A 27,711-nucleotide genomic window follows, 5' to 3' on the forward strand; every position below is an offset into this window, starting at 1 on the left:
ACACATATATATTTTTTTATTTTCATTTTAACCTTTATTTAACCAGGAAGAAACCTTTTTTTCAAGAGTGTCCTGGCCAAGGCAGGCAGCAGTACAACCACACATACAGTACATGCAAATACAGATAAACACAAGAACATAAAACAACTGAAACAGCAAATCCCTCAAAGTCAACCAGAATCCTAAACACATCAGGTAAAACATCTACAGCCAGATGTGGCTGCCTCCAAGTCAAACAACATATTTGGCATATAATGCTGATATATTTATGTATTAGCTGACTCAGAATGAAATATAAGAAGGTCATCAATTACGTATAAGTAACTCATAGCATTTATTATAGCATAGCATGTTTTTTTATATATTTTATATAATCCAGAATTCCACTTTTCATCTGCCTTGAATGAAAGGGAAAACCTGGACACCTGGAGGATGTTATTTACTTTGTGCCTGATACAAGCACTTGGCAGCAAACACCACTAATGACAGAGACTCAAGAATCTGCTGAGGGGTAGCACTTTTCTCTCCTGTGCATCAAACATTACATCCGATAATTAGGACTGGAAGTGGTTCTTGATCAGAGCCGGCAGGCAGGGGACAGGGTGAGTGATGGAAAGAGGTTTTACACAACAACACAATGTTGGATTTCATTCCTATTTTCTACCAAAAAGCAGGAAAGGGCTTCAGGGATTTGCATACAAATGAAGGGGCCTGTTTTGGCATGCACTGTTCTGTTTATCAGATTAAAACTATAGAAACCAAGGGGAATGAATTTCCGTGTTAAGAATATCCAGTTTCTCTTTCACTGCGCCATAAAGTCGGAGGGAGGTTGTGGGTAATGAGCTACGTCTCCCTAGGTAACGCCAGAGAGAGATATTTCACCACAGACTTTCTTACAAAGATTCTATTGATATCATTTTTGTTTGTTATTTTGTGACGGTAAAACCTGCTACATGGAATATCATAACAGAGGAAACAGTAGCCATCCATAGGACATTAACCAAAGGAATGACATGAAGATGAAAGATGTAAATGGACTGCATTTATATAGCTCTTTTCTAGTCTACTCAAAGCGCTTTACACACTACACAGTACAGGCACCATTCACACACACACACATTAATACACTGGTGGAACAGGCGGCCACCTGCTCATCAGATAAACATTCATGCAAATGCACACACCGATCGGGAGAAATTCAAAGTTCAGTGTCTTGCTAAAGGACACTTCGACATGTAGACCAGGGATCGAACCACCAAACCTCCTATTGATAAACGACCACTCTACCCCCTGAGCCACAGACGCTACTAGTACTTTTATCCTAAGAGGAACATTTTCCTTTACGAACAGTCGACAGGGTGCATGCAGAAAACCATCCATAGCTCTTACAAATCATAAGGCAGCTAGAGTTAACAATCTGGGACTCGGTTTGAATTATTACAACACTGAGCCAATACATACAATACAATAAAGCCCCCTATTGACATGGGATAGCTACAAGTCTAAACATCACATCTCTTCCGACTGCTTCTTGGCTAAGAAGATGGTTATAAAATAAAAAATGCACTTACATGTGGCTCTTTGTAGTTTAGCTTATTTGAAGCTAATGTACTTCTATGTGATTCTTGCTGTTCTGAATTTCTGAGTTTGTAACTTCATGGTTGAATGCACTTACTGGAAGTTGCTTTGGATAAAAGGGTCAGCTAAATTGAATGTAATGTAATGTACATGTGTGTGATGCATTGGTATAAGCTGTGCAGATCAGACACAGCACATTGTCAAAGAACTAGTTAAATCATTCTATGGAAGCAGCCACAAAAGTTCGGAAGTCTGCAACTACTGTATCTTGCAAATATCTTACTGGGATATCTTGTAACACATTTTTATAATATTTCTACTGCTACTTGCAATTTCAAGTGGAAGAAAATAGAAGACACTTAAAGGGAAAGGGAAGCAGAAGCTACAGTCTTGGTAGAAAATGAGATAAACAGTTGGGGCCTTTTATGCAGTGAATGCAGCATGCAGTGAATAAAATGCTTTAAGCTGTTGCTAATTGGGAAAGAGGCCCCTCACCACAACAGAGATACAGTTGTTTCGTAGGTTGAGTTCAGTCAAACAGTTGAGGCCCTGCAGGTTTTCCAGTCTGGGTATGTTGTTTCCTGCTAGGTTCAACACTCGCAGCTCGATTAGGTGAGACATGTTTTCTATCCTGCAGATCTGGATCAAAGCACAGTGAGAAAAAGATAAAACAATGTGAAATGGCAATTTAGATAACGATATTTCATGTATAGAGAGACACAAAGGGGAGGCAGGCTTAGCAGAGCATAACAACACACTGGAATTGCAAATTATGTATTTAAAATCATCATCAGACGGTTCACATCTATTTAGAATTGATTTAGCCTACACACAAGGCTCTAAATGTTTTTGGGGAGCAAGAAAGCCAAAACGCAGTGGGCTCCATTTTCTTTGCAATACACCTTTTGCTAAAAGACACTAAAAAACAGAAATGGTATTTTCACTCCCGTCATTTACCTTAGAGCGAACCAATTCACAGCAACAATGTGCATCACTTGGTAACATCTTGAATGACTGATATGCAGTGAGTCACATTGAGCCGCGACTCCTGTTTGACCTCCCAAATCATAATAACAAACAAGTATTTGAGGGTCAGTCAACAGTGACAATATACCCAGTTGTCCCCCCTCATCTCTCTGGGAGAGAATACTTACTGTAGGGGCCCCTGTCATAATGACACTTGAAATACTTCAGAAGAATTCCTGGTGTCTGTTACAATGAGAATGATGTGTTTGCTCTGGTGAACACTGTACATGTTAGGATAAGGTTAAAAGGGCTTCAGGGGTTCAAGGATTCTGTCAAAATGCAACACCCAACAATCAGCTGAAATGTTAAATACAGTAGGTAATTTGGAATTGAAATTTAGAATGAAATGAAATCATGAAAAGTTGTTAAAACTAGAAATATAGATAACTAGAATGGTACTTTGATAGCGCAGACCTTCACAAAGGCCACTGAAGCATTCAAATGCTGCACAGATGGTCCCATTTCCCGAGTTGGAAAGTCGTTCATCCGACTTCAGTGTGTTCGTGAGCTTTAAGTCGTAACGTGGAAATGACATGGACACTACAAAAAAGATGTATTGTATTTTATTGCTCAGAGCATTTGAACAGCACATTGATAGCGGTTTCCAGTATTTTGGGTGACAAAGAAGAGCAAAGGAAATGGATCAGTTGAGCCATGAAATATGATCTGGAACTATTCTATACTATCCGATTATTCCGACAGCACATGAATGCAGCACAATGCTTATGTATGTACAGTGGGGGAAATAAGTATTTGACCCCTTGGCTGAAGAAGAAGCACATCAAGGTTCTGGAGTGGCCTAGCCAGTCTCCAGACCTGAATCCGATTGAAAATCTTTGGAGGGAGCTTAAAATTTGAGTTGCCAGGCGACAACCTCGGAACCTGAATGATTTGGAGGCTGTCTGCAGGGAGGAGTGGGCCAACATCCCTGCCGAAATGTGCACAAACCTTGTCACCAACTATAAAAACTGTTTGACATCTGTGCTGGCCAATAATGGCTTTTCTACAAAATATTAACATGCTGTTTGTCCAGGGGGTCAAATACTTGTTTTTCCTCATCAGATGGTTATCAATTTTAATAAATTCATATGATGTGATTTTCTGGAATTTTCTTTGGGATTCTGTCTTTCACTGTTAGAATGTACATATGATTAAAATTGTAGATTTTTGCATTCTTTGTAAGTGGGCAAACCTGCAAAATCAGCAAGGGGTCAAATACTTATTTCCCCCACTGTATCCACCCTGTGATTCAAATCCAAGATGTAATGAGTTCTTCCTTGGGCCAGAAGTTTCTCTAGAATCCTGCTGACATACAAACAAACCAACCAACCAACAGACAAACACACCAAGCGGAAAACAAAACCTCCTTAGCGCAGGTAAATACATTTATAAGGACGAAGATGAGTTTTGAGCTTTGTTATTTTTCTCAGCTCATCTCTTAAAAAAAAGGATAACTATTTGAAAAACAGGCTCTGAAAAAAAGTTTCTAGGCTTAGTATGGCACTCCCAGATGGTCAGGGAGCTCTTTTAGGTTCATGTGCATAAAAACTAATTATAGGATTTTAAAATCAATAGATAAACCTACAGGAAACCACTGGTACATGGGAAGTGATTTGTGCTTACCATCCCAGTCCTAGTCAGCCCACTTTTAGATTAATTGTAGTTGATTTATTTCTTGTTTTAGGGAGTTCAGAAGGATGGGCATTACAATAGAGATGAAAGTGCATAGTAGTTTCTGAATAGTGTGTTCATATACAGTTGGCAGCAAGAAAATGACAATAAACTGTGTGCATTAAGTCAACCCAAGTCTGGTGATGGATACAACAGAGTGAGATAATCACGCTGCACTGAAAGGCCTTTACAACAGTGTTATTGTGGTGTCAAAGTTGAAGTGAATACTTTCAGTCAACACACCGTCATCATCACACACTAATAGGACAATGGGTACCTAAAAGGTTAGAGATAGGAAGGCTTGTGATAGGTTTGTGGTTCAAATATGCAAAAAAGGAAAATTCATGAACGTAAAGCAGTCAGTGGATGGCAAATAGCTGTAGATAAAAGATAAATAGATAAAAGGTGAGCAGAAAAGACTCTCACAAGGTTAACATGAGCTCAGGCCCAGACTTGGGCATCCCTGACCTGAGCAAGACTGTAACATCAGCTCTTGGCATGTTCCTTGTAAACAATACAGTAATCACATCTTAACATTCAATATAATGGCCAGTATTGTCCAAGAAGCGGTCACAAACACAAAAAAAACATTGTGCTACAGATGTTATTAACCCTCGTGTTGTCTTCACGTTGACTACGCAACGTTTTGTTTTTCTGGGTCGAAACGTAAAACATTTTCTTCTACGTGTTGGTCGTCTTTTTCGACACTTTTCCCGATGTTTTTGTCACTTTTTACAATGTTTTTGTCTCTTTTTTCCCCCAACAATTTTGATGTTTATTTGCAATTTTTTAAGCTTTTTTCAACATTCTTTTAACTTTTCTTTTTCTTAAATGCTATAAAATTGAATTAAACACTCAAATTTTATTAAAGTAATGAACTGATCATTTATTTAACTTGTGAAGAGCATTGTATGGAACCATCCACGTTGTTTTTCTTCGACAATCTGTTTGAAAGAAACCCAAATTTCTGATATAGAACCTTTGTAAAATGGGTCAAATTTGAACCGAGGACAACAGGTGGGGGTACGTGTACCCCTAGGGGTACTCTGGAGGACTGCAGGGGGTACGTGAGATATTTAATAGTTAGTTTTAGTTAGTTAGTTTGTGGTCCAAAACATAGTTCCTCTTAATGTAGACTTTTTTTTTTCCTACCAGAATGTGGCATTTGTGTCGCCTTCTTTGGACCTATTCTTGTTTCCTTACTTCTACTTTTTTCGAAGTTATGTCATGTTTTTGATACTATTTTCGACCTATTCTTGCCATACTTACTTTCTACCATCTTTTTCCAAGGTTTTGTCTTTTGTACAGTTTTTGTCTCCTTTTTCCATCAGCATTTAAATGTTTTTCAGGTACAAAGCTGTTGTTAAGTATATCTATCACTGACAGCACTGTACTGTTCCTCTTTATAGAGACTTTTTTTTTCTAGCAAAAATGATTAGCGCTGGTCAGGGGGTACAATTCAAAAGGGTGTACATTACTGAAAAATGTTTGAAAACCACTGGCCTAGAGTATCCTTGTGCGGGTCTCTGTTCCAGCTTCACCCTAACCCAAAGTGCAATGCTTCCCACAAATGGCAGATTCAGTCTAAACTAAATCATCATCTTGATTTGTAGGAGGGATATCATTTCTACCATGGGCATGAGCTCAACAAACTTCTATAACTCTGTGATACTTTTTCTTTGTTTTACAGACCCTGCAGGGCATTCTCCACTGTCTTCTGTGTAGTAGTAGTAGGAGTATTCAAGTCAAACTGCTCGAGTGGAAAACATTACCGCCTAACGAAAGATTGGTTATCCAACATTGTCAGGTCACATTGTAACCCCAACACTTGGTCAGTGAGGCCAAGTGTGGGTTGGATGCACACTCCCAAAGAGCATATCTCCTTTTGAATACTTCCAGCAAACTGGAAATGAAAGGACATCCTGTTACAGAAATAAAGCGGAAAAAGAGATGGGGGAAGATGTGAGCCTCATTGCTAGAGGATGGGAGAAGGAAAGGATGACAGTGACATACTGCTTGTGGTTAAAGAATGCACAAAAAAGAAAAGAGGACAAGCAGCTGGTGTTCTATGGCCAATAGTGACTAAACAACAACCTGACTAAGTAGAATAACCACGACTTCCAACATTATTTCAATTCTTTAAGCAATTAAAGTCCTCGCTGACTTCCCCCACTTCATGATCTCATATTATCATTGTGCAGCAATTCACATTACATTTGGGTGGTCAGGTCTTTAGTGACTTTGGAAAACCATGAATAGTTGATATGAAGTTGATTTAACAGTTATTTAAAGACACAAAGGACATGAGGTTTTGAAGTCAGTGAGTGAAAAGCAACCTGTCCTGGTCAGAATAATAGATTTATCATCTGCTCCCCAAAAGGCGCTTGCCAACAAATGGCTACCTCTGAACGCTATGCACTCTCATTACCAACAAGGACAGTAAAAAAAAATTCTGTTTACTAATTCACTCATTAAAGTGTCACATTATCAATTGTGTCAACTGTTTAAATGAACTGTAGAGATGCGGTTAGGAAACACAACAAGTGGACAGAGCTTGAGGCAACAAAGCATCCTCTGACAGGACAAAAACATTACAGTGTAGGAGTCATTGAATAGTAATTGGGACGCCTGCCTATGCAAAGAGCAGCCAACATCAGAGAGGGAGGGAATCTTACCAGGTCTCTGGAGTAGCTCTCTGAGGAAGGGCGTAGGCGGCATGCTGGCAAAACATTAATTTGACCAAGGGAAGCCTTTCTATTCTATCTTCCTTGTCCAGGGGTTGCTAAAGTCCTCATCTGACATCAGTGTTACTTACATCATTTCATTTCCCAGGCCATTAATGTCAGTGAGCCAGGCTCTATTGTGGAGGCCTGAACAAACAGCCCCCAATAATAGTTTTACTCAAATTAATTGAACATCATAATCTGCTTAAACTCAAAACCGTTCCCATAGCTAGAAGCACAGAAACAGTTGTGCCTGTTGAATAAATTATGCTAGGGTCACTGAGAAAATGGATGTGGGAGTAAACCTTTGACAAGAGCTTGTGGGTTCTGATTGTTTTCAATCTTTTGTTTTCTAACAGTGCTTGGAACTAAAACAAATGCTAAAAGTTAAGTCCTTTAAAACGGAGTTTGGTAAATGGATGATCATGACACCCATCAGATTTCTGACTTAAAAAAGATGTTGCAATATGAAGCGGAGCATAATATAGTTTATATTTATATAGTAGTATTGGTCTACAAAATAGAGCTAAACTATTTTAAAAGATGTTGTAGGTTATAAATTGAAACAAGTGGACAGTTTGGCTACAATGTCCAAACCCCAATAGACATCCTTGTATCTCACATAGCAAGCCACTAGTTAGCAACACTTTGGAGGAGGTGAAAGAGACAATCCACTTCTGCTGAACTTCTGCAGCTGAAAATCATGATCTCCAGTTACAGTATCTGCAGCTAAATGACCAAGACTAAACACACTCATGCTGTAGGTGGGAGGGTAGTGAAGGAACAGTACCTGATTGTCATGCAAATCCAGGATAGTCAGTTTGGACAGGTTTTCCAAGCAGCGTATTTTATGGATTCTAAGAAGGGACATAAAATGGAAAATATGACATAAGATGTACTACTGTCACAATGTATGTTGAAAATCATAGGAAAATGGGCTAAGTGTGTGTGTGTGTGTGTGTGTGTGTGTGTATGTGTGGAGAAGGCTATTGAACAGGTACCAAGCAGGGGAAAGCCAACTGGCCATCAAGCGTATTAAAAGGTTACATTCCCAGAGGAAACCAAAAATACAGCAGTGTACAGTGTTCAAGACTGACCATATGGATTAAGATCAAATTACACGTAAGGATCAAAAACTGTAGTCTCTCGATAAATGCCAATGGAAACCTAAATCCGAGGTATTATTTACCCTTCAAGAACCACATATGGCTCTGGAAGGAGGTCATAAAAGATAAATGTCACAATTTACAGAAAGGAATACAAATGCCAGAGTTCATCTGTAAGCTCTTGATGTCATACACGGTGATTTATGACTTTAATCTTCCTTCTGCTGACATTTTGGAATAAAGATTACTAACACCAAAGTGAATGGTTTTCTAATTAAACTGCGCATCTGCTGGAAAACACTCATTTCTGAAGCTTACCACGTAGCAGCAGCTAAAATGCATAAAGCCTTACATGCATACAACACAATGTCTTGAATAACTACATGCAACATTTACACATTTCACATCAAACTACAGATCTCAAGATGTTAGATTAAAGAACAATATGCCCATTGACGTCTTTATACTATCAACTGTGATAGCCACCTATCAACTTTGAAACAAACAAGAATTGAAACAAACAAATTCAAACAAACAATGCCACCAAGGAAAAAAACAACAGAATCTGGAAGAGATGGGGATTAGACCTGCTCTGCAACTTTTGCTGTACTACCACAAATATGAACTGCAAAATTCTATCAGTGTAACAGAGGCAATTCAGACACATCATGTGAATCCCCTGATGACAACTCACCTGTTCTTCCCCAGCATAAGGATCCTAAGAGAGCTTAGAGATTCAATACCAGTCATTTCAGAAATGTGGTTGTCATACAGGTTCAGGAAAACAAGCTGTTGCAGATGTGACAGATGCTGGATCCTTGTGATTAGATTGTGCTGGAGGTTGAGAAGTTGTAGTTCATCCATAGGGCCCAACTGGGGGCATTCCTCCAGATAGCGCCTGGAAAATATAAATAACATTTTGCACGATTTAGCTTTATATGGATGACTACAGTTGAGGACTTAACAGCTGTATTTCACCTTCAATCCATGCAATGTAGTGATGCAAATTGCGGATTTATTATTCATTATATTATATATTATATTATTCACAATACATAATGATTAATTTATCTCTGCGCTGTCATCAATGAAGTAGTTCTTTGTCAGCAAACACTTATTTTTAAGACAAGGGGTGGGTATTTTAAAGGGACTTTGCTGCTCCCTGGTGGCATTCTGGAGCACTTGCCATTTTAGGTGAAAGTTATAATTTCTAGTGCAAATACTGTGACTCAGACATGGAATTAAGAAACAGGCAGGAAAAGGAATCATGGATTGGTTGCCTGGGCCCCTTCCATCCGCCATGTCACACCGTATCAATAATATCAAGCTTTGCGACGACAATTTTTTGCAGTAAGAAACAAGACTAAGAGTCCAGCTATGCTAGTAGCTCTGTGAGGCTGTACTTTTGCACAGCAATGCTTGGAACTGAATTCCTAAAGCCAATTAAACTTAATGGCAAAGGAATGACACAAGAATATTAATAACACTGCACACATAGTACATACAACTGCTGTAACACATGACATGTTAATCATATGTCCAGTTTACAGTGACAGTTAAAGCAACACGTTCTGTACTACACAGATACAATTCTAATCGGTTAGAAAATAAAAGAGGTCAGAGGTACCTGTCCATGTCGATTCGTTGAACATTGGATGCAAAACTGTCACAGGGCAATCGAGTTAAGGAAAAACCAGGGACTGTATTGTATTTATATCCTCCAGAACCACCTGACATGGACATTACACACTGTGTTCAGGATTCACAAAACATGATTGTGCATTGCATAAAAATCAATGCTATAGACTTGTAGGGTACAAACTAAAAACTCAGTAATAAAACCAGTTTCCCAATTCCATAATATTTGCCAAGTGATATTGCCATATTTACCTGCTGGCTTGGCAAGGTTTAACGCATTACGGTAGTAAGTGGCCCCTGCACTGTTGGTTGGTCTCCTAGATGTGTCTCTTGCATCTTGTGTTGCATGTGAAACTGCATCCAAACCACTTTGAGCACCACACACTAGTGGTACTAGATTATGCCTTGCAGAATCTGTAGAGTAACGGGCAAATGATGGCACCAGAGGTGTCTGGGCAAGTCTTCTACAAATGGTATGGTATAGTGAAACAAAGTGTGCACACAGTCCATAAGATAATTTACATACCTTAGCCATTCATAATACAATACAATGCTGCTGAATCACTCATAAAAACTCTTTTGGGATGGTAGAGTGTGCAAATGAGTGGATTGGGTCAAGCTTACCTGGGTTAGAATGATTAATTGCTTGGCCGTTATTTATATTTGTTTCTTTTACAAGATCTTGCGAATCAGTCTGTAAAACAGTAAACATGATAAATTGTGAAGCACTGGAAAGTCTAGCCTATTAACCACATAGGTTGTCTCTCAGCGTGTTCTTTGTCATGACTCACCATCCTCTGGGCTCTCTCTAGTGACTTGGCAGTTGTAAGGTGCAACTTGCAGCTGTTGACCTGCAAAAATATTTTAGTAATAGATAAAGTGTATGGCATTAAACAAGATAGACCCCAGGGATAGACACTAATATTTTTAAGCACTGGCCCCATGGGCCACTGGTCCCTATATTTGGTGCCCAAAGTACATTTATGATGAAATGTAGCTAAACTTATGTAAAAACAATATACACAAAAGGCAATGTAACGCAACTTAACAAAACACAGCCTTACTTAACTGTGACACTTACACTTCAATAACTGAAAAGACATTAACAGAATGAAACACTTAATACATTTAATCAAATTGAAAACTTATTTGTAAACACATAGCCTACAGTATATTCTCACAGTCTCTTTGTTCAACTTTTTGAACCCTCCCGTGCATCTTTCTTCCTCACAAGTTACACACAACCTCCCTCCCTCATGGCTAGGCTAGCTACCCCTTAGATTCAAACATTAGCATGAAACGTTAGCTAGTTAGGATACTAACTTCAAGCAAGCCTGAGGCTTAAACTTTTAATGATTATGCCTGTAAAGCATTATACTGGGAACTAATGGTAAAAAGTCTAATAAAAGTGGTATTTACCATGGGGGTGAGACACACCCATCTATCGTTGACACTGTTGTGTTTCTGAGATCGCATCGTTCTGCTCTCAGTTTGCTCCATTTAGCAAACGTCTGCTAAAGTGAACAATTCAGGCCAACCGTGTAAAACAAGTTCAATTTCAGAAGCGGTACTGCCTTCATAAATATCTAAAAGAAATAAGTAAGTAACTAATTTGCTACAGTAATATATTTCTAAAGTTAAGGTTTGTTGTTCCAAAAAAACGATATTCATCTGTAACGTTAGCTAGCTTAACAGGAACAACAAACTTGCTCGGAGACAAGCACTGTTGCCATGGCAACGACGGTGTTGCTCGGTTACTCACTCACTTCCCGTGTCACTAAAAAGCACTCCGCAGGGAAACTAGTCCTGAAATAATAGTTTCTTTAGTCAAAGTTTGGTATGCTTCCATTATTACCTAATATTGCAACGTTGCCTAGAAGAAACCTGTGTCACAATATTATTATTTTGTGTTCACATTGTGTATATTCCAAATAAATGTGTCAAAATATGACACACAGCAATGAGGCCAGGTTAAGCAGGTAGTAGCCATAGACAGTATATTAGCCTATCTAACAAGAGCACTAGTTGTTTTGTCAAAAATAAAGGCCAAAAATACCCAAAAAATAATCTTTAAAAAAAAAAAATTTAGTCTGCTGCATGGACTGTAGTAGTGCTTGCATAATGTACAGAGAGTGGGCAGAACCGGGGTCAGCAGGGGCACAGCTCATAACACCAGGGCCCTCTGTCGGGTTAAACGGGTCACGTTTATTAAGCCTTATGTTTTTTTACATCACTGAATATAGCCTACTTCTCAAATAAACAGGTCAGGGGTATCAACCAATCACACATAACCACCAAGAGTACACCTGCTATGTACAAATAGCCATTTTCTTTTAAATGTGGGTGCAGTCATGGCATCACAAATGAGCTTGAGTTATGAAATAAAATTAGATAGGCATATGAGCAAAATGTTTGTGTTTTAGCAGAGTCGCCAGGAGGCAAGTTGATTTCCCGATCCTGATGAGGGACTCACAGCCCTGCCATCCCCATCCAAAGTCATCATATAAAGCACTATTAATATTTGAAAAATTGACAATTCGGCATTCATTTTGTAGAGCTGACGGAGAGGCAAATGGAGAGGCCAGCGCCTTCATAAAAAAAATATATATATATGTATAGAAAAACAAAACAAACAAAAAACAGCAACACTAGTAGGTAACACCACAAAACATTGAAGTAAGCTGTACGACAAAAAAAAGTACTATCTTTGCACAGATGCAAATTACACATAATTACTGCGTGCACTTTTTTCCATTCTAATTCTAAACATAATTAAAACAAAACACATGAAAAAGCAAGCAATTACTTGTACCTGCACATGAGAACATTTCATTTTGACTTGGTTTTCTATTTTGTACTACGGGTAAAATTGATGTAATGCTGAGGAAAAAGATTGCTTTGATTATGACCACAAAAACATTGACAAAAAGCATTTTTTGTCATTACAGGAAAAGGCACAGGTGCAAGAAATAACACTAATGATGGCTCTGTTCCAGGTGTGTCAGTAAACCATGACAGTTCTCAGATATCTAGGTTTATTATATGCTAATTCTTTATTCTTGCCATTAGCCTCCTGTTCCTCCATCTCAAAATCTACCCTGACTGAGATTCTTGGTGCATTTGACTGTAGGTTTATCCCAAAAAAAAGTGTTTGACAAGTCAAAAACGAAAATATATACTTCATAAAGTGGTCAAGAGGTAAAGGTTTTACATTGTAAAAAGTGAGATTTCCATGTCTTTTTTTATTCACAAACAGGTCAAGATGCTATATGCAACCCAGTCTCATGACAGTTTGTGAAATGATCACATTATTTAATCTATTGATTCGTGTTCACGGGGACGATTTTTTCATGGTGGCCAGCACGAAAATGTAAACTAATGTATTTAAATGGAAGCATATGTCATGATCACAGCACGACTACGGTAGCGAGTAGTATGAAATGCCGAAAATCCGCGTAAGGAGGTTGGTTGGGGTGGTGGATGGGTCAAACAATTCAGGAAACGAGATTAACGTGTTGTTGTACACAAATCAATAGATTAAAAATAATGTGACCATTTCACAAACTACCATGAGACCGTGTTGCTATATGAGTACTGTGAAAGTATCAAATCTGCTCAATCCACAGAGAAATGCACACAGCCCGTATTCAGAAGTGGTGCCGTCAGGACTTCCATACGGGTGTGGGGTAGAAAGTGTAGCTAAATGCCGTTATAGCATGGATGTATTATAAGACCATTATAGTCATTCCCTGGCTGCAATGACGATGCAGAGACTCTGAGAGCTCAGATGTAAAAGACCTGGACACGCTAACCAATCAAAGCAGACCATGCTTTTTCAGGAGGAGGGCTTAAAGAGACAGGCACTATATTCAGAGCACTTCCGACTGGTTGAATACAGGTATATTCAGACAAACAGTATGAGAAAAAGAATGTGTTTTTTGAACATTAAAGCATGCAAACATGTTCTAGTAGAAAGACTGCTATGTTTCTGTGAATTCAAACTTATTTGGACCCTGTCTTTATCCACAGTTTTGATGTTCTTTCTTTGCTCTATTTACAATACAGTTCATGGTGCTGCCCATTTAATCTCAGGCAGTAACACCACAGAACACCAAATGTGATAAAGTAAATTGTGCTGTGTATTTTCAGCCTTTTTATACTCTGGCAGTAATGAGCGGTTGCTCAGAGAACACAAGTCCAGATTCATCAAAAGGACTTCCCACACTGCCTGTCACAATCTATTCATGAAGCACAGGCTGACACATATTATGGGAGGAGATGATCAGCAACAGTTTGTATGACAGGCCATATTTAAAAAGGTACAATGTAGATTCCAGTTATGTATGGATCAACGTATGTAGCTTTGGATACAGATACATGCAGCAAAAATGAGATTAATGAGATTTGTTCTTAAACCTGGATATAGGGACTCTCGCTTTTATCATAGAAAATGCAAAAATACACATGTTGTTATTGTACCAGCAGTGCTGATTTGTTGGCAGGAGCACAGCATGACACCTGCTTTCACTGACAGAAGACTTGTAGATGTATAAACAGGAACATTATTTGCAAACATATTCTCAAACAAAAAAGAATATTAAAGCAGAATTACAGTAATAGGTGATAAAATAAAGACATACACTGACTGTGGCTTCACACAATGTACACAGATCTGCAGTTTTCTACCATCCGGCAGTGATAGTGTACGTGTGTGTGTGTGTGTGTGTGTGTGTGTGTGTGTGTGAGAGAGAGAGAGAGAGAGAGAGAGAGAGAGAGAGAGAAGATAAAGAGGGAGAAAGCACTCTGTTTTTTCCTGTCTGTCAATCTATTTATCAAGCATTTTTATACTAGTTTATCCAGAGCAACTGAAAGGATTTGTGCCATGCACAGTCAGAGAAAAGAAATTGATGACTTACCATCTCTGGCTTCATGATTTCAAGCTTCAGTTCATTATTTATGTAACACCCTGTGTATAAGAGTCCTGAACTATGAGAAACCAGGATGGTTGTAACCCTGGGTTAAGTGTAACATTCAGTGTGTTCGTACAGTTCTATTGTTGCGCTCACATTGTCAACACTAACCCACTTCCCCAGTAACCTGGAGTTTACATCATGTGTTTAATAAGCAAAGGATGTGTGATACGACTACAGAAGACATAATATATCAGCAGCACAAAGAGAAGGGAAATGAAGAGGATTTGTTGCTTTACATTTATTTTTATTTGTATTAATGTAATGCAATATTTCTCTTCATTTTAAATTGATGACATCTGTGGTCATTACAAATTCACATGCCTAAACAGCCCTCCGTTTGCTGTGATGGCTGCAAGAGATGGGGTTGCAAACGTTTCCTCACAGCTTTACAACCATCCCCCATCATTTGCTGTACATCTCAAACATGGCATTAAGAAACAGGCAGGATATGGGGATCACAGATTGGTTGCCAAGGCCCATTCCATTTGCCATGTCACAGCGTATCAATAATATCAAGCTTTGCAAAGACAATTTTTTGCAGTAAGAAACGAGAGTCAAGCTATGCTAGAGGCTATGTGAGCCTGTGCTTATGCACAGCAATGCTTGGAACTAAATGCTACCATCACCATGCTGATGTTTAGCAGGTATAATGTTTACTATGTTTACTATCTTAGTTTGGTGCGTTGGCATGCTAACGTTTGCTTATTGGCACTAAACAATAAAAGTACAGCTGAGGCTGATGTTCATTACGCAAACCATGCAATAGTTGTGAAGACATTTCAGTCAAACCACAAATGTCAACCTCATGGTGGTGCTAGAGGAAAAGTCAGTAGATCACCAGTCATTTAAAAAAAAATCATCCACCGGGAACCATCAATGTTTGTACTCAATGTTGTGACAATCTATGTAATAGTTGTTGAGATATTTCAGTCTGGACCAAAGTGGTGGACCAAACATTGACCGAATAGTTGTGAGCAGGGAATGATGTAGCATTATTGGTCTCAGCATTTGAGATATTATAATTAATTTACTTTTAGTACTACTAATAGATCAATATATGTTAATTTAATGTGGCTGCATTTGTCTTCTGAAAATAAGAGGTCGTAGACATCTACTGCAGTCAAACACTACATGAGGTAATGTCAGACATATTTTTTATAAAGACTGTCAGACTTCCAGGTCATAAGGTATAGACATACTCAGTCAAAGCCAATACGACTTAAGAGACTTCAATTCCACTGACTGTTACCAGAGTTGTAGCAACAGGATCACATCACAGTCTCGTAAATCAAGAGCGGCCACGTTTATTTAAATCAACTAATATACAATGTTCCAAGCCCTACTGGCACCATGCAAAGTAACAAGACTCTAAAAGGTATATAAGGGACAAGAAAAAGGAAAAGTCCTCTAAAGAAGAATACTTAGAAGAGGCAATTCAGGGATTCTCCTTGTAGGTTTGGTGATGCAATTGGAAGTGGGAAAACGGTAATTATGAAAAACTAACAAGCATTAAGGTGCGAATTACAAGAATGCCTGGAGAGAGATTTTCGAGTAGCACTGAGTATCCAGCTTATTAGTACACCAAGATTGAATTAGTTTCAATACACTAGCCCTGTAATGCATCCTGTCTTCGTGAAGTTCGTCTTATTTAGTTTTTGTCAAGAACACGTAGAGAGGTGTTGATTGAACTCTGGAGGCTGTAGTTTGCGGTGCTGCTGAATTGTACTGTATTATACGTTATTGTAATGTATATGAAAGGGGCCTCTGTTTTTTGGTCACCCCTAGTGACATATAAATAAGGTTGAACAAAATAACAGACACATCTTTCCATACACATTTTTGTGGATTGTTTGGCCATCTATGTCAAACAGGGACAACCATGCCTGAAAAGAGGAAGTGATCTGCCAACACAACCTACAGGTGCTTAGTAACTATACCAACCTGGCATCACTTCCTGGACAGTTTGTCTCACAGTTTCACAACCATTTTAATCTTAATTCTGTTGGTTGAGGAATTTTCTCAAAATTGGTGTAAATGTAATTAAACAAGGCAGAATGAGAAAAGATTCTAGAAAATGTGCTTATTTGAATTGGAAACAGTTGAAATGATCCTGCTGGCAGACTCTGTCGCTTCTTCTGGGGAAATAAATCCTCAATCACAAACTAAATGGCTCAGATTATTTGTTGACAATCTTTTCCTCACCCCTTACTCCCTCTTTCTCACATGTATTCTCAATCTCTCTCTCTCTCCCTCTCCCCCCCATGCTGCATTGTACACAAACTGGAGCACTGTATGGCATGTGGTGCAGAGAATGAGTCAGACTGCCCACCAGCTGTGAGCGTGGCTTGCCAGTGGGGAGGAGTAAAGATATTTTATGCAGGGCAGGCAACAGCCAACGACATTGGTGTGGGTGATTTACAGGACTATCAGGATGGAGGCCAACAACAAGCTACAAAAATGGACTAGAGGTACAGCATGCAGAGACACATTTAGATGACTGTAATAATAATGCTCTCACGGAACACCTACATATGCTTTTGTGCTACAAATCACCATCACTGAAACCAGCGATCCTGGAAATGAACTCTGGGTCCCCGCGCCCACTTTTGGAGGTCCCAGTGGATCTCTAAGACAAAATAATAATAATAATAGTTTACTTTTATTTTAGTGAGGTTTCACTGGTCCCGTAGGCCAAGAGCAGCACCACAACTACCACTAAAGACAATGGTCATAACTTCAGTATTGTCTCTGGGATTTTGTTGGGGGTCAATAATTCAATTCAATTCAATTTTATTCATAGTATCAAATCATAACAAGAGTTATCTCAGGACACTTTACAGATAGAGTAGGTCTAGACCACACTCTATAATTTACAAAGACCCAACAATTCCAGTAATTCCCCCACTTACATTTTGACAATTTGTTTTGTAAAACAAAAGATTGTGTGTGTTTCTGAACCTTTTCTGGTAGTTTGAGGAAGGCTTTGAAACAGAATGTAGACCATTGTGTTGGGAGGTCAACACAACAGGAAATATGACCGAACCGTAATGAATACAATATAAAAAATGGAATACAATTTTGTTAAACCTTTATTCTATTTAGTCCTGCTACGCCCTGCAGTGCTCTGCTACATCCTGTGACACCCTGCAGTGCCCTGCTATGAAAGGAACTACTACAACTACTATTTCTAGTCACTGATCCATTATCTTTATTGGGACTATTATTGCCCCCAACCGGCACCGTCAGACACCGCCTACCAAGAGCCTGGGTCTGTCCCAGGTTTCTTCCTGAGAGGGAGTTTTTCCTCGCCACTGTCGCACTGAATGCTTGCTCTTGGGGGAATTACTGGAATTGTTGGGTCTTTGTAAATTATAGAGTGTGGTCTAGACCTACTCTATCTGTAAAGTGTCTTGAGATAACTCTTGTTATGAATTGATACTATAAATAAAATTGAATTGAAAATTGAATTATTGATTTTGTAATTTATTTGATTGGTAAGGGGTGTGAGTGTGTGTGTGTGTGTGGGGGGATGGGGGGGGGGGCGGAGGCACACTCATGACTATTTTAAAAAATCCTGGCGTTTAGTGGTTTGATTTTGCAAATCTCTTGATTTCGATTAGGCTGATTCCATAAATATGTGCTACGCTATTGTGTTTCCTTTCCTTCGGGCACATACACCACACGCCTTATGCGTGCGACCAGACGCTGAGAGCCTATTATCCAATTAGCGGCGTTAGACAAAGAGTCGTCCTTGACACGGGCAATTCCCCAATTAGAGAGGAACACGTGAGTTCGCTCCCCTACTTAGGGCCACGTAAACGGACGTTCGTGTCTTCACATCAAAAGACATCGCTGTCTGTGTGTAGGCCCACAAAATCTGTGTATGAAAAAAAAAGAGAGAGGGGAATATGCACGCCTTGGTGAACGCCTTCATGCGCTGCCTCTCCTTCCTCTTGCCTCCCTCTTGGCTTTGTGTCAGTTTTTGCTTGTGGGTTGGGAATGAGTGCGAAGAGACGCTGCCACGGCCCAATCCCAGAGCACGTTTCAAAAGCAGAAAGCCTCTTACATATGAGGAAGTAGCAGCACTAGCAGCAGCAGCAGCAGTAGAAGCCCAAGGAGGCTCCAGTCCGTCGGTCTCACCAGGTCCAGGCTGCGTCTCGCTGGCTGCTACAAGCCCCTCTGCTCCTCAGGGCCCTCTCTCGGGTCTGATCTGGATCGGGGGTCTTTGGCGGGCCGTGGAGCGCGTCTTCGGAGCCCCTTGGGTCTTTCTCCGCCATCACTGGTGCCCGGAGAAGCGTCGAGCAGCTTTACGCGCCCCGTATCCTGTCTGTGCCTTCGAGTCAAGCGAGATTAAAAGCTTCCAGGGAGGTGGCGCTGCTGCTGCTGCTGCTACAACCGTGGAAGGTAAAGGAGCAGGGGGGAGCACCTTGACTTGTTCGAGGAACATGAGCGGGTCCGTGGGGAGCCCCAACCCGAACCCAGCGGAGTGCGTCTTCGTTGCGTCAGTGGAGCACGGCATCGATGAGGTAATCACCGTGGATCAGCACACTCAGGAGATGGGGACGGTGACGATAACAGTGGCCATTCAAGCGGCGGAGGACGAGGAGCCCGAGGAACTGTCATCCAACAATATTGACTTCCTCGGAGGCAGCTGTAGTGAGGACGAATTCGGAAGACATGACAAATCAAGGTGCGAGTTATTTGCTACTCTAAGTCAGGTGTCTTAGTCAGAGATGCCTGTGTGGTAACAAAAGGTTAACTGTAAATTTAAGTCAATTAGGCACTCGTCATTTGGTAAACAAAAACTCTCTCCCTGGCCTTGACAGGGAGACAGTTTTTGTTTACGAAATGATGAGTTTTTTTGGAGTTTTGTCCATAACTGTGAGGGAAGTGTATTCCCCTACAGACTAGGTTCAGTAAGGTTGGAGAGTGACTGAGACGTTTTCCTGATGTCGAGGTTAGTGGAACAGTACAGGTAGCACTTTTTTTCTGCGTCGGATTGGCCCCTAACTTCAGTGGGTGGGCTCCCAGCACATGCAGCGTGGGTACAGTTGGGATTGCTGTTTTTTTTTTCACTGAAATGTTTTATTGTTTTTAGAAATATGCTGCATAAATGGAACCATAGGGTCTATAACGCCCATAGGTGTGTGTGACAGTGACCACAAAAGACTGTGGACAAAATCACAATGTGCGAGGAACGCAATAGACTCTCCCAATTTGGAGTTGTAAGTCCTCACACACCCTACTTGTGGGATGTTGAGGTTATTGCTATTTCCCGGGTGGAGTGGTGGGGAAGTGTTTAACCACCTGTAGGCAGCCAGACACCTTAGAGATAAAGGATGGCACCTTCACTTTAATCTAATTCCCCTGCGTCATGACCTGCTATTTTTATCCTCTGGCCTATATGTTGCCTACTCGGACGGCATGCGCAAAGAGTGAGTCAGTGATTAAAAAGGCCAAGGGGGAAAATAAATCGCTCAGTCCAAACCAAGCCTTTCAGTTCGCCTGTGGGTCACACCTTAATGACTCTCTGGCATAAAGAGCTGCTGTCACACTTGTACAGACCGGTGCTTTATGGCACGTTTTTCCCACACAGGCTGTATTTTAAGATCCCTAAACATCTGATATGTTTGGAACCGATGGAGGAAAGTGCAGATTGTCAACTGTTTTTAGGCTGTTAAATCTAATATCCCTGCAAAATTCCTCCAGAGATTTCAATGCACTACTTAAAAGTGACTTGAAAGTGAACTTCATTCACAGCCTATATAATAAAAAAAAATATATATATATATCCAGTATCTATTACATTTCTGCTGTATTAACTTTAGTTCACATATTTCAATTATCTTGTATGTGTTTACAGTGACATTGTTCTCTTGTAAAAACTCAGCTTGTGGATTTCTTTATCTGAAGTCCTGCGGAAGCAGTGGGCTTGTGCCAGCTGTGTGGTCAGCCGGCTGGAAAGATGTTGACTTGAGGGTGTGCGCGGGAGGAAAAGGAGGGGAGGAGGTGATGAGTCATCCACAAAATTTCATTCAGACCCTCACTCTTAATGGGCAAGGCTACCTGACTGTGCTGCTTCACAGTTACATTCAGGCGTCTCACTGAAATCAAATTGTGCCTAACAGCTTCAGCTATGCCGTTTTGGTACCAGTTATTGTTAACTGTGTGAAGTTAATTTGGTGAGCCACCATATTCTGCGTGGGAGGGAGAGCCTGTGACTCTGCACCCTTCAGATGGAGAGGTCTTGGCAGTTTCAGGATTGGCGTGGCACAGGTGTCGAGGTCTGGCACTGAGACATGGTGACAATGGCTGAAGACTCAGCTTGTCAACTGCTGCAAGGAAAATTGCAGGATGGGGACTCATTACTGGGAACAACTTGTGTGTAATGAAGGTGAACAGTTGCAGAGATGTGAACAGTTTAGGATATGGAGCATTCTGCTGTTTCAGTGATGTACCAGAGAAGATTCTGTGCTGACCATGATGCATGTTGTCTTCCCACACACAGCGGTGCCGGGACCAGTGGAGGGGAGTTGGAGGAGGAGAGCTGGCAGCCCCCAGATTCCGAGCTCATCCAGAAGTTAGTTGCTCAGATTGAGTACTACCTGTCCGATGAGAACCTGGAGCATGATGCCTTTCTGCTCAAACATGTCAGACGCAACAAACTGGGGTTTGTCAGCGTCAAGTTGCTCACTTCGTTCAAAAAGGTAACCGTGGCTGCAAAGCACTTTGGAACAAAGGTATTGTCTGGAAACATTCGGAAATAACTGGAATTACTTGTCCTGAAAATTACACACAGAGCCTTTGCTATTATTGGCTATAGCATAGTATACATACCACATGCTATAGTACTAGTAATACTGGCCCAAAGGGATAGTTCAGACTTTTTTTCAAATGGGGTTGTAGGAGGTACTTATCCAGTCAGTGTATTACCTACGCCCACAGTTTGGAGAAGCAGGCAGTCTTGAAACGGAAGCTAAGCAATACACTGCTGTGGATGGCAGCAGCTCAATGTATTTTAGCCAACTAAAAAAAAAAAAATAGTGAATGCTATATTTTAGAATATTTTCACCACTTTACCTTGCCATCAGACAGCCCATTCCGACGGGGAGCTAAAGCTGTTATATCCATCTATGCTCTCTACAAAGCCACCAGACTCCTTTTTAACAAAAATTGTAATTTTTTTCCCCCCTGCAGAACACAGGAGATGCTGGTCTACCGCTGCCTCAATTGGTTAGAGTTATGGTGTGACTTTGGTGTTTTTAAAGGGTTAGTTTGGATTCACCGTCCACACAATAACAAAAACTAACCAACCGATGAAGGCAGCGATAGACCAGCAACAGCACAAGGTAAAATGACTGTTTTCGTTAAAGTAGTCTGGTGGCTTTGAGGAAAGCATAGATATAGCCTATGTAACGGCTTCAGTTACCTGTGGGAATGGGCCGTTTGATGGCAAGGTAAAGTGGTGAAAATATTTTTAAACATATTTTTTATATAAACATTTTACAGTGGGCCTTTTTAGGTGTTAAACTGTCCCTTCGATATCTCTGAGCTGATAGTCAACTCAATACAATGTTTAGCCACATTCTACATACTAGATATTGTAACACTGCCAAAATGTACAAATTAAGGTAAAGCAAGGCTGAGGAGAAGGCTAAAATGGGGTTTTTCAATTTTTAATTTCCATTGACGAACAGGCTTTTGTGAATTTTGAATAGCAATGACTGATGTTTCTACTGTCAACGGGACTAACTGTTGGGGATGCAATTACATTCTCGCATTGATTCACAACAGCTGGTGCTACATTAGGCCTATGCATGCAGATTATTTACATTTTTTTGTCTATGCCGCAAGTGATCGGAGTCCCCATGCACATGCTCATTTATAATATAAACAAGGATTCACATATGAGCTTTATGACACTGAGGTGACTCATTTTAAACCTGAGCAAATTATACAGTGAATTGGGTAATGCAGTGAAACCAGGATGTTTGGTACAATTATTGATTCAGGAAGTATGACTGAAAGGAAGGCAGTCCACACTGCTGATCGACCTTGCTGACAGGCTTAAGTTATTATTTAACCAATTGATCTTAACTAAGGATTCATAACTCTCTGAGAAGCAGTTCTACGGATCAATAGATCAACTAATTGTTATGAGCTGGCCCTCTTAAACTTGGCATCACACCCATGTAACTCAAGCATTGTTTCTTTGCAGGTGAAACACTTGACTCGTGACTGGAGAACAACTGCTTACGCTCTGAGACACTCAAAGATACTTGAGCTGAACGATGAGGGGCGTAAAGTGCGGCGCAAATCTGCAGTGCCAGTCTTTGCCAGCGAGTCGTTACCTAGCCGCATGCTGCTGTTGAGTGATTTGCAGAGCTGGCCGGAGCTGGCAGCTCTCGCTAAGGATAACGGAGGCGGTGAGGGAGGAGCCACTCAGCAGGAGCAGCTGATGAAGCTGTTGCTGAAGGAGTTCGGAACGTACGGCGCCATCGCCTCTGTCAGAGTCCTGAAGCCCGGGAAGGACCTGCCGGCAGACCTGAAGAGGCTGAGCGGCCGCTACACTCAGCTGGGCACCGAAGAGTGTGCGATTGTGGAGTTTGAGGAGGTGGAGGCGGCTGTCAAAGCCAACGAAGCTGTGGGGAGTGAGGATGGAGGGGCCGGCTCGCTGGGGCTGAAAGTAGTCCTGATTGGCACCAAGCCGCCCAAGAAGAAGGTGCCGAAAGAACGGCCGCGTGAAGAAGGAGGGATGCGCAAAAGTCGCTCGCTCAACAGCAGAGTACGAGAGCTTCAGTACCACGGGGACGACTCGGCCTGCAGCTCCTCGGACACGGAGAGCAACCCTACGTCCCCTAGGCTGGCCAGAAAGTCCCAGTCGTGCAACAAGCTCAGCCCCACCACCGCAGGCATAAACATCCAGAACAATCACCTTAGTCCTGGTATGTCCCCGCGTAACAGTCCCTGGTCTAGCCCCCGGGCCAGCCCCTGTCCTCAGCGCAAATCTCCGCATTCCCACAAGTCTCCCTTAGCCAGCGAGGGCAGGCTGAGCCCCGAGGCTGGGCGTCGCTGGGCAGACTACTCCTCAGACAGTAGCCTCACCCCTTCGGGGAGCCCGTGGGTTCAGCGGCGCAAGCAGGTGGCGTCTCAGGAGAGCAGTCCCGTGGGCAGCCCGATGCTGGGTAGAAAGATCCAGAACGCCGATGGGCTGCCGCCAGGCGTAATGAGGCTGCCGAGGGGTCCCGACGGAACCCGCGGCTTTCACTGCGTCTCGGTTGCCGAGAGGGGGAAGAGTGCCGCTACTCAGACTTGATATGTGGAGCATTCTTGTGCACTCCTTATCTCCCCCCGCCCCTGCCCCCAGGAAAAGAAATGATACGTTGGAAATTTGAGCTGTTCTCGGCTGTGTCGCCCAGTCCCCACCACACATTTGAGACTGTGTAGATATATTTTTGTTGAGTGCATCGGTTTTCAGTCTTTTGTTATATTTTTATACAACGTTTTGAGTTACCATGGTAACATAAGTGATTTACTAATGGAAATTTGAGTGAATGTTAATTGATATTGCTTTGAAATGGACCATGTCACCTCCATTGCTGTCTAAACTTGTTCTACATGGGGTGGGTTGGAGAGGGAATTCCACTTTTTCTTTTTTTTATTGAAAAGTGTCCTGTCCTTGTCTGTAAAAGCTCACAACATTGTACGTGGATGGTGTATACATGTGTAAGTGGCATAGGCACATGGACTTGATAGAAATATCCCCATATGCCTTTTTCTGTGTTTGTCTCCTGTGAGTTCCAATTTGTTTACATATTATTTAAACTGAGGCCATAATCACTCCACTGCCATAAAGGTTGGACAGTTAAAATCTGGAAATTTTTTTTTTTTTTTTTTTTATTTTGCCTTTTTTAATTTCAGTATTTTCAGTATGCTTTGGCACTTAGTTGGGAAGGTTCTCTTCTCTCCCGGTAAATGTTAATTTGTTTGACACGTAGCTGCTTTATTTATTGTTTTAGCTTTCTTTTTTATTTGTTTTTTGGCATCGGTTTCCATCGTTCTAAGCTCACAGTGAGGTTTGAGGGATGTTCAGGTCAGGCAGAAAAAAAATGCTCTTATGTTCTTGCCTATACATCTGAGCTGGGGTATTTGTACAGTGCGATTCCTATTGTACAAATAAATCACTAAAATTGCAACTAGTCTGACTTTCTCTTGTTTGTGGCACATTTTGGTGGGTGGTTCATGATAGTATGAACCAACAATGATCCAATCCTATTTTCTATTTCAATATGTAAAAAAGATTTAAGTGAGATATTGTTGCTGTGCCAAGACTGCAGAAGCTGTTTGACACTTGGCAAGCAGAATTGGCACACTGGTGTTTTTTTTTTTTTTTTTTTTTTTTAATGGATTGCACAGATGGGAGCATGATAAAAGAGATGATGGATTATAAAATATATCAACCATCCACAAACATAACATTGACTAAATGTTGGATCAGTTTCACAAGTAATTTATTCAATTTGCCTGTATCTTCGAATTTGCACTGCCAAGACATTCACTAGCTTTTGACTTTTCATGTTTTAGTTATGCAATGTTGAAAGTGGATTTAATTTGGCTTTTTTTTGGACACGGATCAACAGGAAAACAAGTCATATTTACAAATGATCCAGATTGAATATAACTATATAACACCACATAAACAGGTTGCAGTATTTACCACCTCCAGTCAATATGTAGCAGAGGGACCTTTTTTTTGACAGCAATTGCAACTTTGCATGGATAGGTAGGCTCATCTGTAGACATCCCCATTCAGCCATTGTCCAAGCTCTGTCACGTTGCATGGAGACGGAACAGCAATTTTCAATTTGTGGTTGGATAGAGGTTTGAATTGGACAGAATTGTTTTGAATACAGTACATTCCTGTCTAGCTTTGGCTTTAGGTTTGTGGTTGTTGCCTTGTGGGAAAGTATATATTTTATTGCATTCAGATTAACCTTTCCTTCCACAAGCCTTCTAGGGCACAGGTTCCCATACTTTTTTCACATCAAGAACCCCTGAACTGAGCACCTGGGTAGCTCTGCTGGATGAGCATGCGCCCCGTGTACAGAGCAAAATTTCCTAATATCCTTCCCCAGGTTGGCACTTTTCAATAGCATTTTCACATGTTTCTTTGTTCTTTTTTGCCTGGAAAATGACTAACCAGCTGTTGAACTTTTCAGATACAGATGTATTGATCTTAAAATCGCTTATTTCTTCATTACACACAGGTGATCTCTCCACTCAAATATAAAATGCCTTTTAAAAACACTACTGGCTGCAGATGTGATGATTTGCATGTCATAGCAAAGGGCGTAAGCACATACGCAATTAATTGTTCTAATTTAGATCATATTGTAGAGCTCTGTTTTCACTCATTAAATGGTCCTCTCTGCTGATTACTGTCGACAACAAAAACTCCATTGTGGGTCAATGTTGTGTTACAAAACAAAAATGCCCAAGAGTGGTGAATACATTTACAGGCACTATGAGTTCTGTCATGACAGTTGGATGCTTGCAGAGTTATTACATTTTTGAAATCAAGTGAATGCAGCAGCGTTCTATTTACGCACTTTTTGTTCAAGATGATATCTCACGTAGGAGTGAATTTAATGGGAGGACACACACTGTTAGACAGCGCTGGATACAGAGGGCCAGAACCGATGCTCCAACATCCAGAGCTGCAATGGGACTAAGTGGTATTGCGTAAGAGAGAGATGAATAAACTTTTGTTCTCCTTTTTGCATGATTAGCAATTCAAAATCAGGAAGTCGTGACTTTGTCTGCCTTTGACAGACAACATTTTGGCTCAACTCCAAATAACTGTTAATTCTAACAGTGTGAATAATGATTGTTTGGGATAAGTACCACAAAATGTAATTATTATTCTCATAAGATGAAGTTCTATGTAATTACCGTTATTCACAGCAAAATGAAATATAAAGAGTGATAATAGCAAAACGAAATACCACTCTGGCCATTATTTGTAATTGGGCAGGAGCCATTGATGCGTGAATAAACAGATATTTCATGCATGTAATTTACTCCAGAGATTGTCCAGCTCTTTGTTTGAGCGCTGTATTGTAGAAGTTAGTTGATTTCATGTAATTGTACATTCAGCTTTATGTTATACTAAAGTAGTCCATCATATTATTATTTATCAGTTTAAAATGCATGTACCATATAATAATGATGTATGATTTAAATGCTATACCCAGTCACAGGTAATTGTACACACATAACCACACAGTATGATTCAGACAGCTGACGTTGAGGCAATCGGCAGCAACACTCATAGGGAGCATTTTCTCAATGTTGAAATTACAGGTTTCCAACAGGTGAAGAACAATTTCCTTCTTGCAGAATATAGGTGAGCATTTCACGTTTCAACTCAAGAGAATGTGACACACGCTTGCATCAGTCTGTGGGAGGGAGCTGTAGTGGCTGTGAGTGGGTGGTGACAAATATGAGGAACTAGAATAAGGGTGGAGTAAATTTACAACAGTCTCGGCAAAGCAGCCAATTGGAAAAGTCAACACAAATACCAAGAACTTACTAGAAAGGAAATTATTTTTTTAACCACTCACATTATGTAACCTGAGGACAGAGATATCTACATGATTTGTTGAATGAAATACTTGACAAAACAGATGCACTGACTGCCTGTTACTCTGTTAATGTTTAACCCCTGCCTCTGTCAATTCGGTGCCTGGCTCAAAAGCCCTTAAACAGTTTAGGGAGTGTTCCTCAGCCACTAGGTCACCCTCCTGACCCCCCCTCCTCCTTCTGTCATACGCCTGTAACACTGGGTAACACAGGCTTCTGGCACAACTCTGTGTTTAATGTGAGGAAAAGCACAGACATCTGTGAAAATGACCTCAGCTAATAATAGAGGATTCCAATCAGAGGCTGTGAGGAGAACAGCATTCAAATAGATGGCCCAGGCTAATGGCCCCTTGT

General features: G+C 40.8%; 2 protein-coding genes across 5 annotated transcripts in view; one reads left to right on the top strand and one right to left on the bottom strand.

Annotated features, from left to right (window-relative positions):
* The window catches only part of lrrc49 (leucine rich repeat containing 49), a 41,742-nt gene extending 27,045 nt beyond the window's left edge, over positions 1-14,697 (bottom strand). For 2 of the 4 annotated variants that reach the window (XR_003692917.1, XM_028581852.1), the window contains exons 1-8: positions 11,162-11,482; positions 10,534-10,593; positions 10,367-10,436; positions 9,995-10,156; positions 9,732-9,834; positions 8,799-9,002; positions 7,789-7,855; positions 2,074-2,217 (exon numbers count right to left, since the gene is read on the bottom strand). Coding sequence is in view for 3 of the 4 variants with exons in the window: in XM_028581852.1 (XP_028437653.1) it covers positions 2,074-2,217; positions 7,789-7,855; positions 8,799-9,002; positions 9,732-9,834; positions 9,995-10,156; positions 10,367-10,436; positions 10,534-10,593; positions 11,162-11,242 (891 nt within the window). In the remaining variant the exon portion in view is untranslated. Of the gene's footprint in view, positions 1-2,073; positions 2,218-7,788; positions 7,856-8,798; positions 9,003-9,731; positions 9,835-9,994; positions 10,157-10,366; positions 10,437-10,533; positions 10,594-11,161; positions 11,483-12,554; positions 12,639-14,658 lie in introns of those variants that run through there. The other 2 variants (XM_028581860.1, XM_028581874.1) reach the window with 2 other exon arrangements.
* A 3,638-nt stretch (positions 14,698-18,335) lies between these two features.
* On the top strand, positions 18,336-24,914 carry larp6a (La ribonucleoprotein 6, translational regulator a). The gene is made up of 3 exons (XM_028586529.1): positions 18,336-19,405; positions 21,224-21,422; positions 22,934-24,914. The coding sequence occupies exons 1-3, from the start codon at positions 18,624-18,626 to the stop codon at positions 24,029-24,031; spliced, it is 2,079 nt and encodes a 692-aa protein (XP_028442330.1). The 5' UTR covers positions 18,336-18,623; the 3' UTR covers positions 24,032-24,914.
* Positions 24,915-27,711: the final 2,797 nt, after the last annotated feature.

Source organism: Perca flavescens, chromosome 1 (assembly GCF_004354835.1).
Source record: "Perca flavescens isolate YP-PL-M2 chromosome 1, PFLA_1.0, whole genome shotgun sequence".
Lineage (NCBI taxonomy): Eukaryota > Metazoa > Chordata > Actinopteri > Perciformes > Percidae > Perca > Perca flavescens.

What these genes read in the sequence shown, in the direction of transcription:
- larp6a (XM_028586529.1), top strand. Translation starts at nt 18,624, where the DNA reads ATGCACGCCTTGGTGAACGCCTTCATGCGCTGCCTCTCCTTCCTCTTG. An exon ending in GGAAGACATGACAAATCAAG is followed by an intron (nt 19,406 to 21,223) that starts GTGCGAGTTATT and finishes TCCCACACACAG; the next exon opens with CGGTGCCGGGACCAGTGGAG. An exon ending in TGCTCACTTCGTTCAAAAAG is followed by an intron (nt 21,423 to 22,933) that starts GTAACCGTGGCT and finishes GTTTCTTTGCAG; the next exon opens with GTGAAACACTTGACTCGTGA.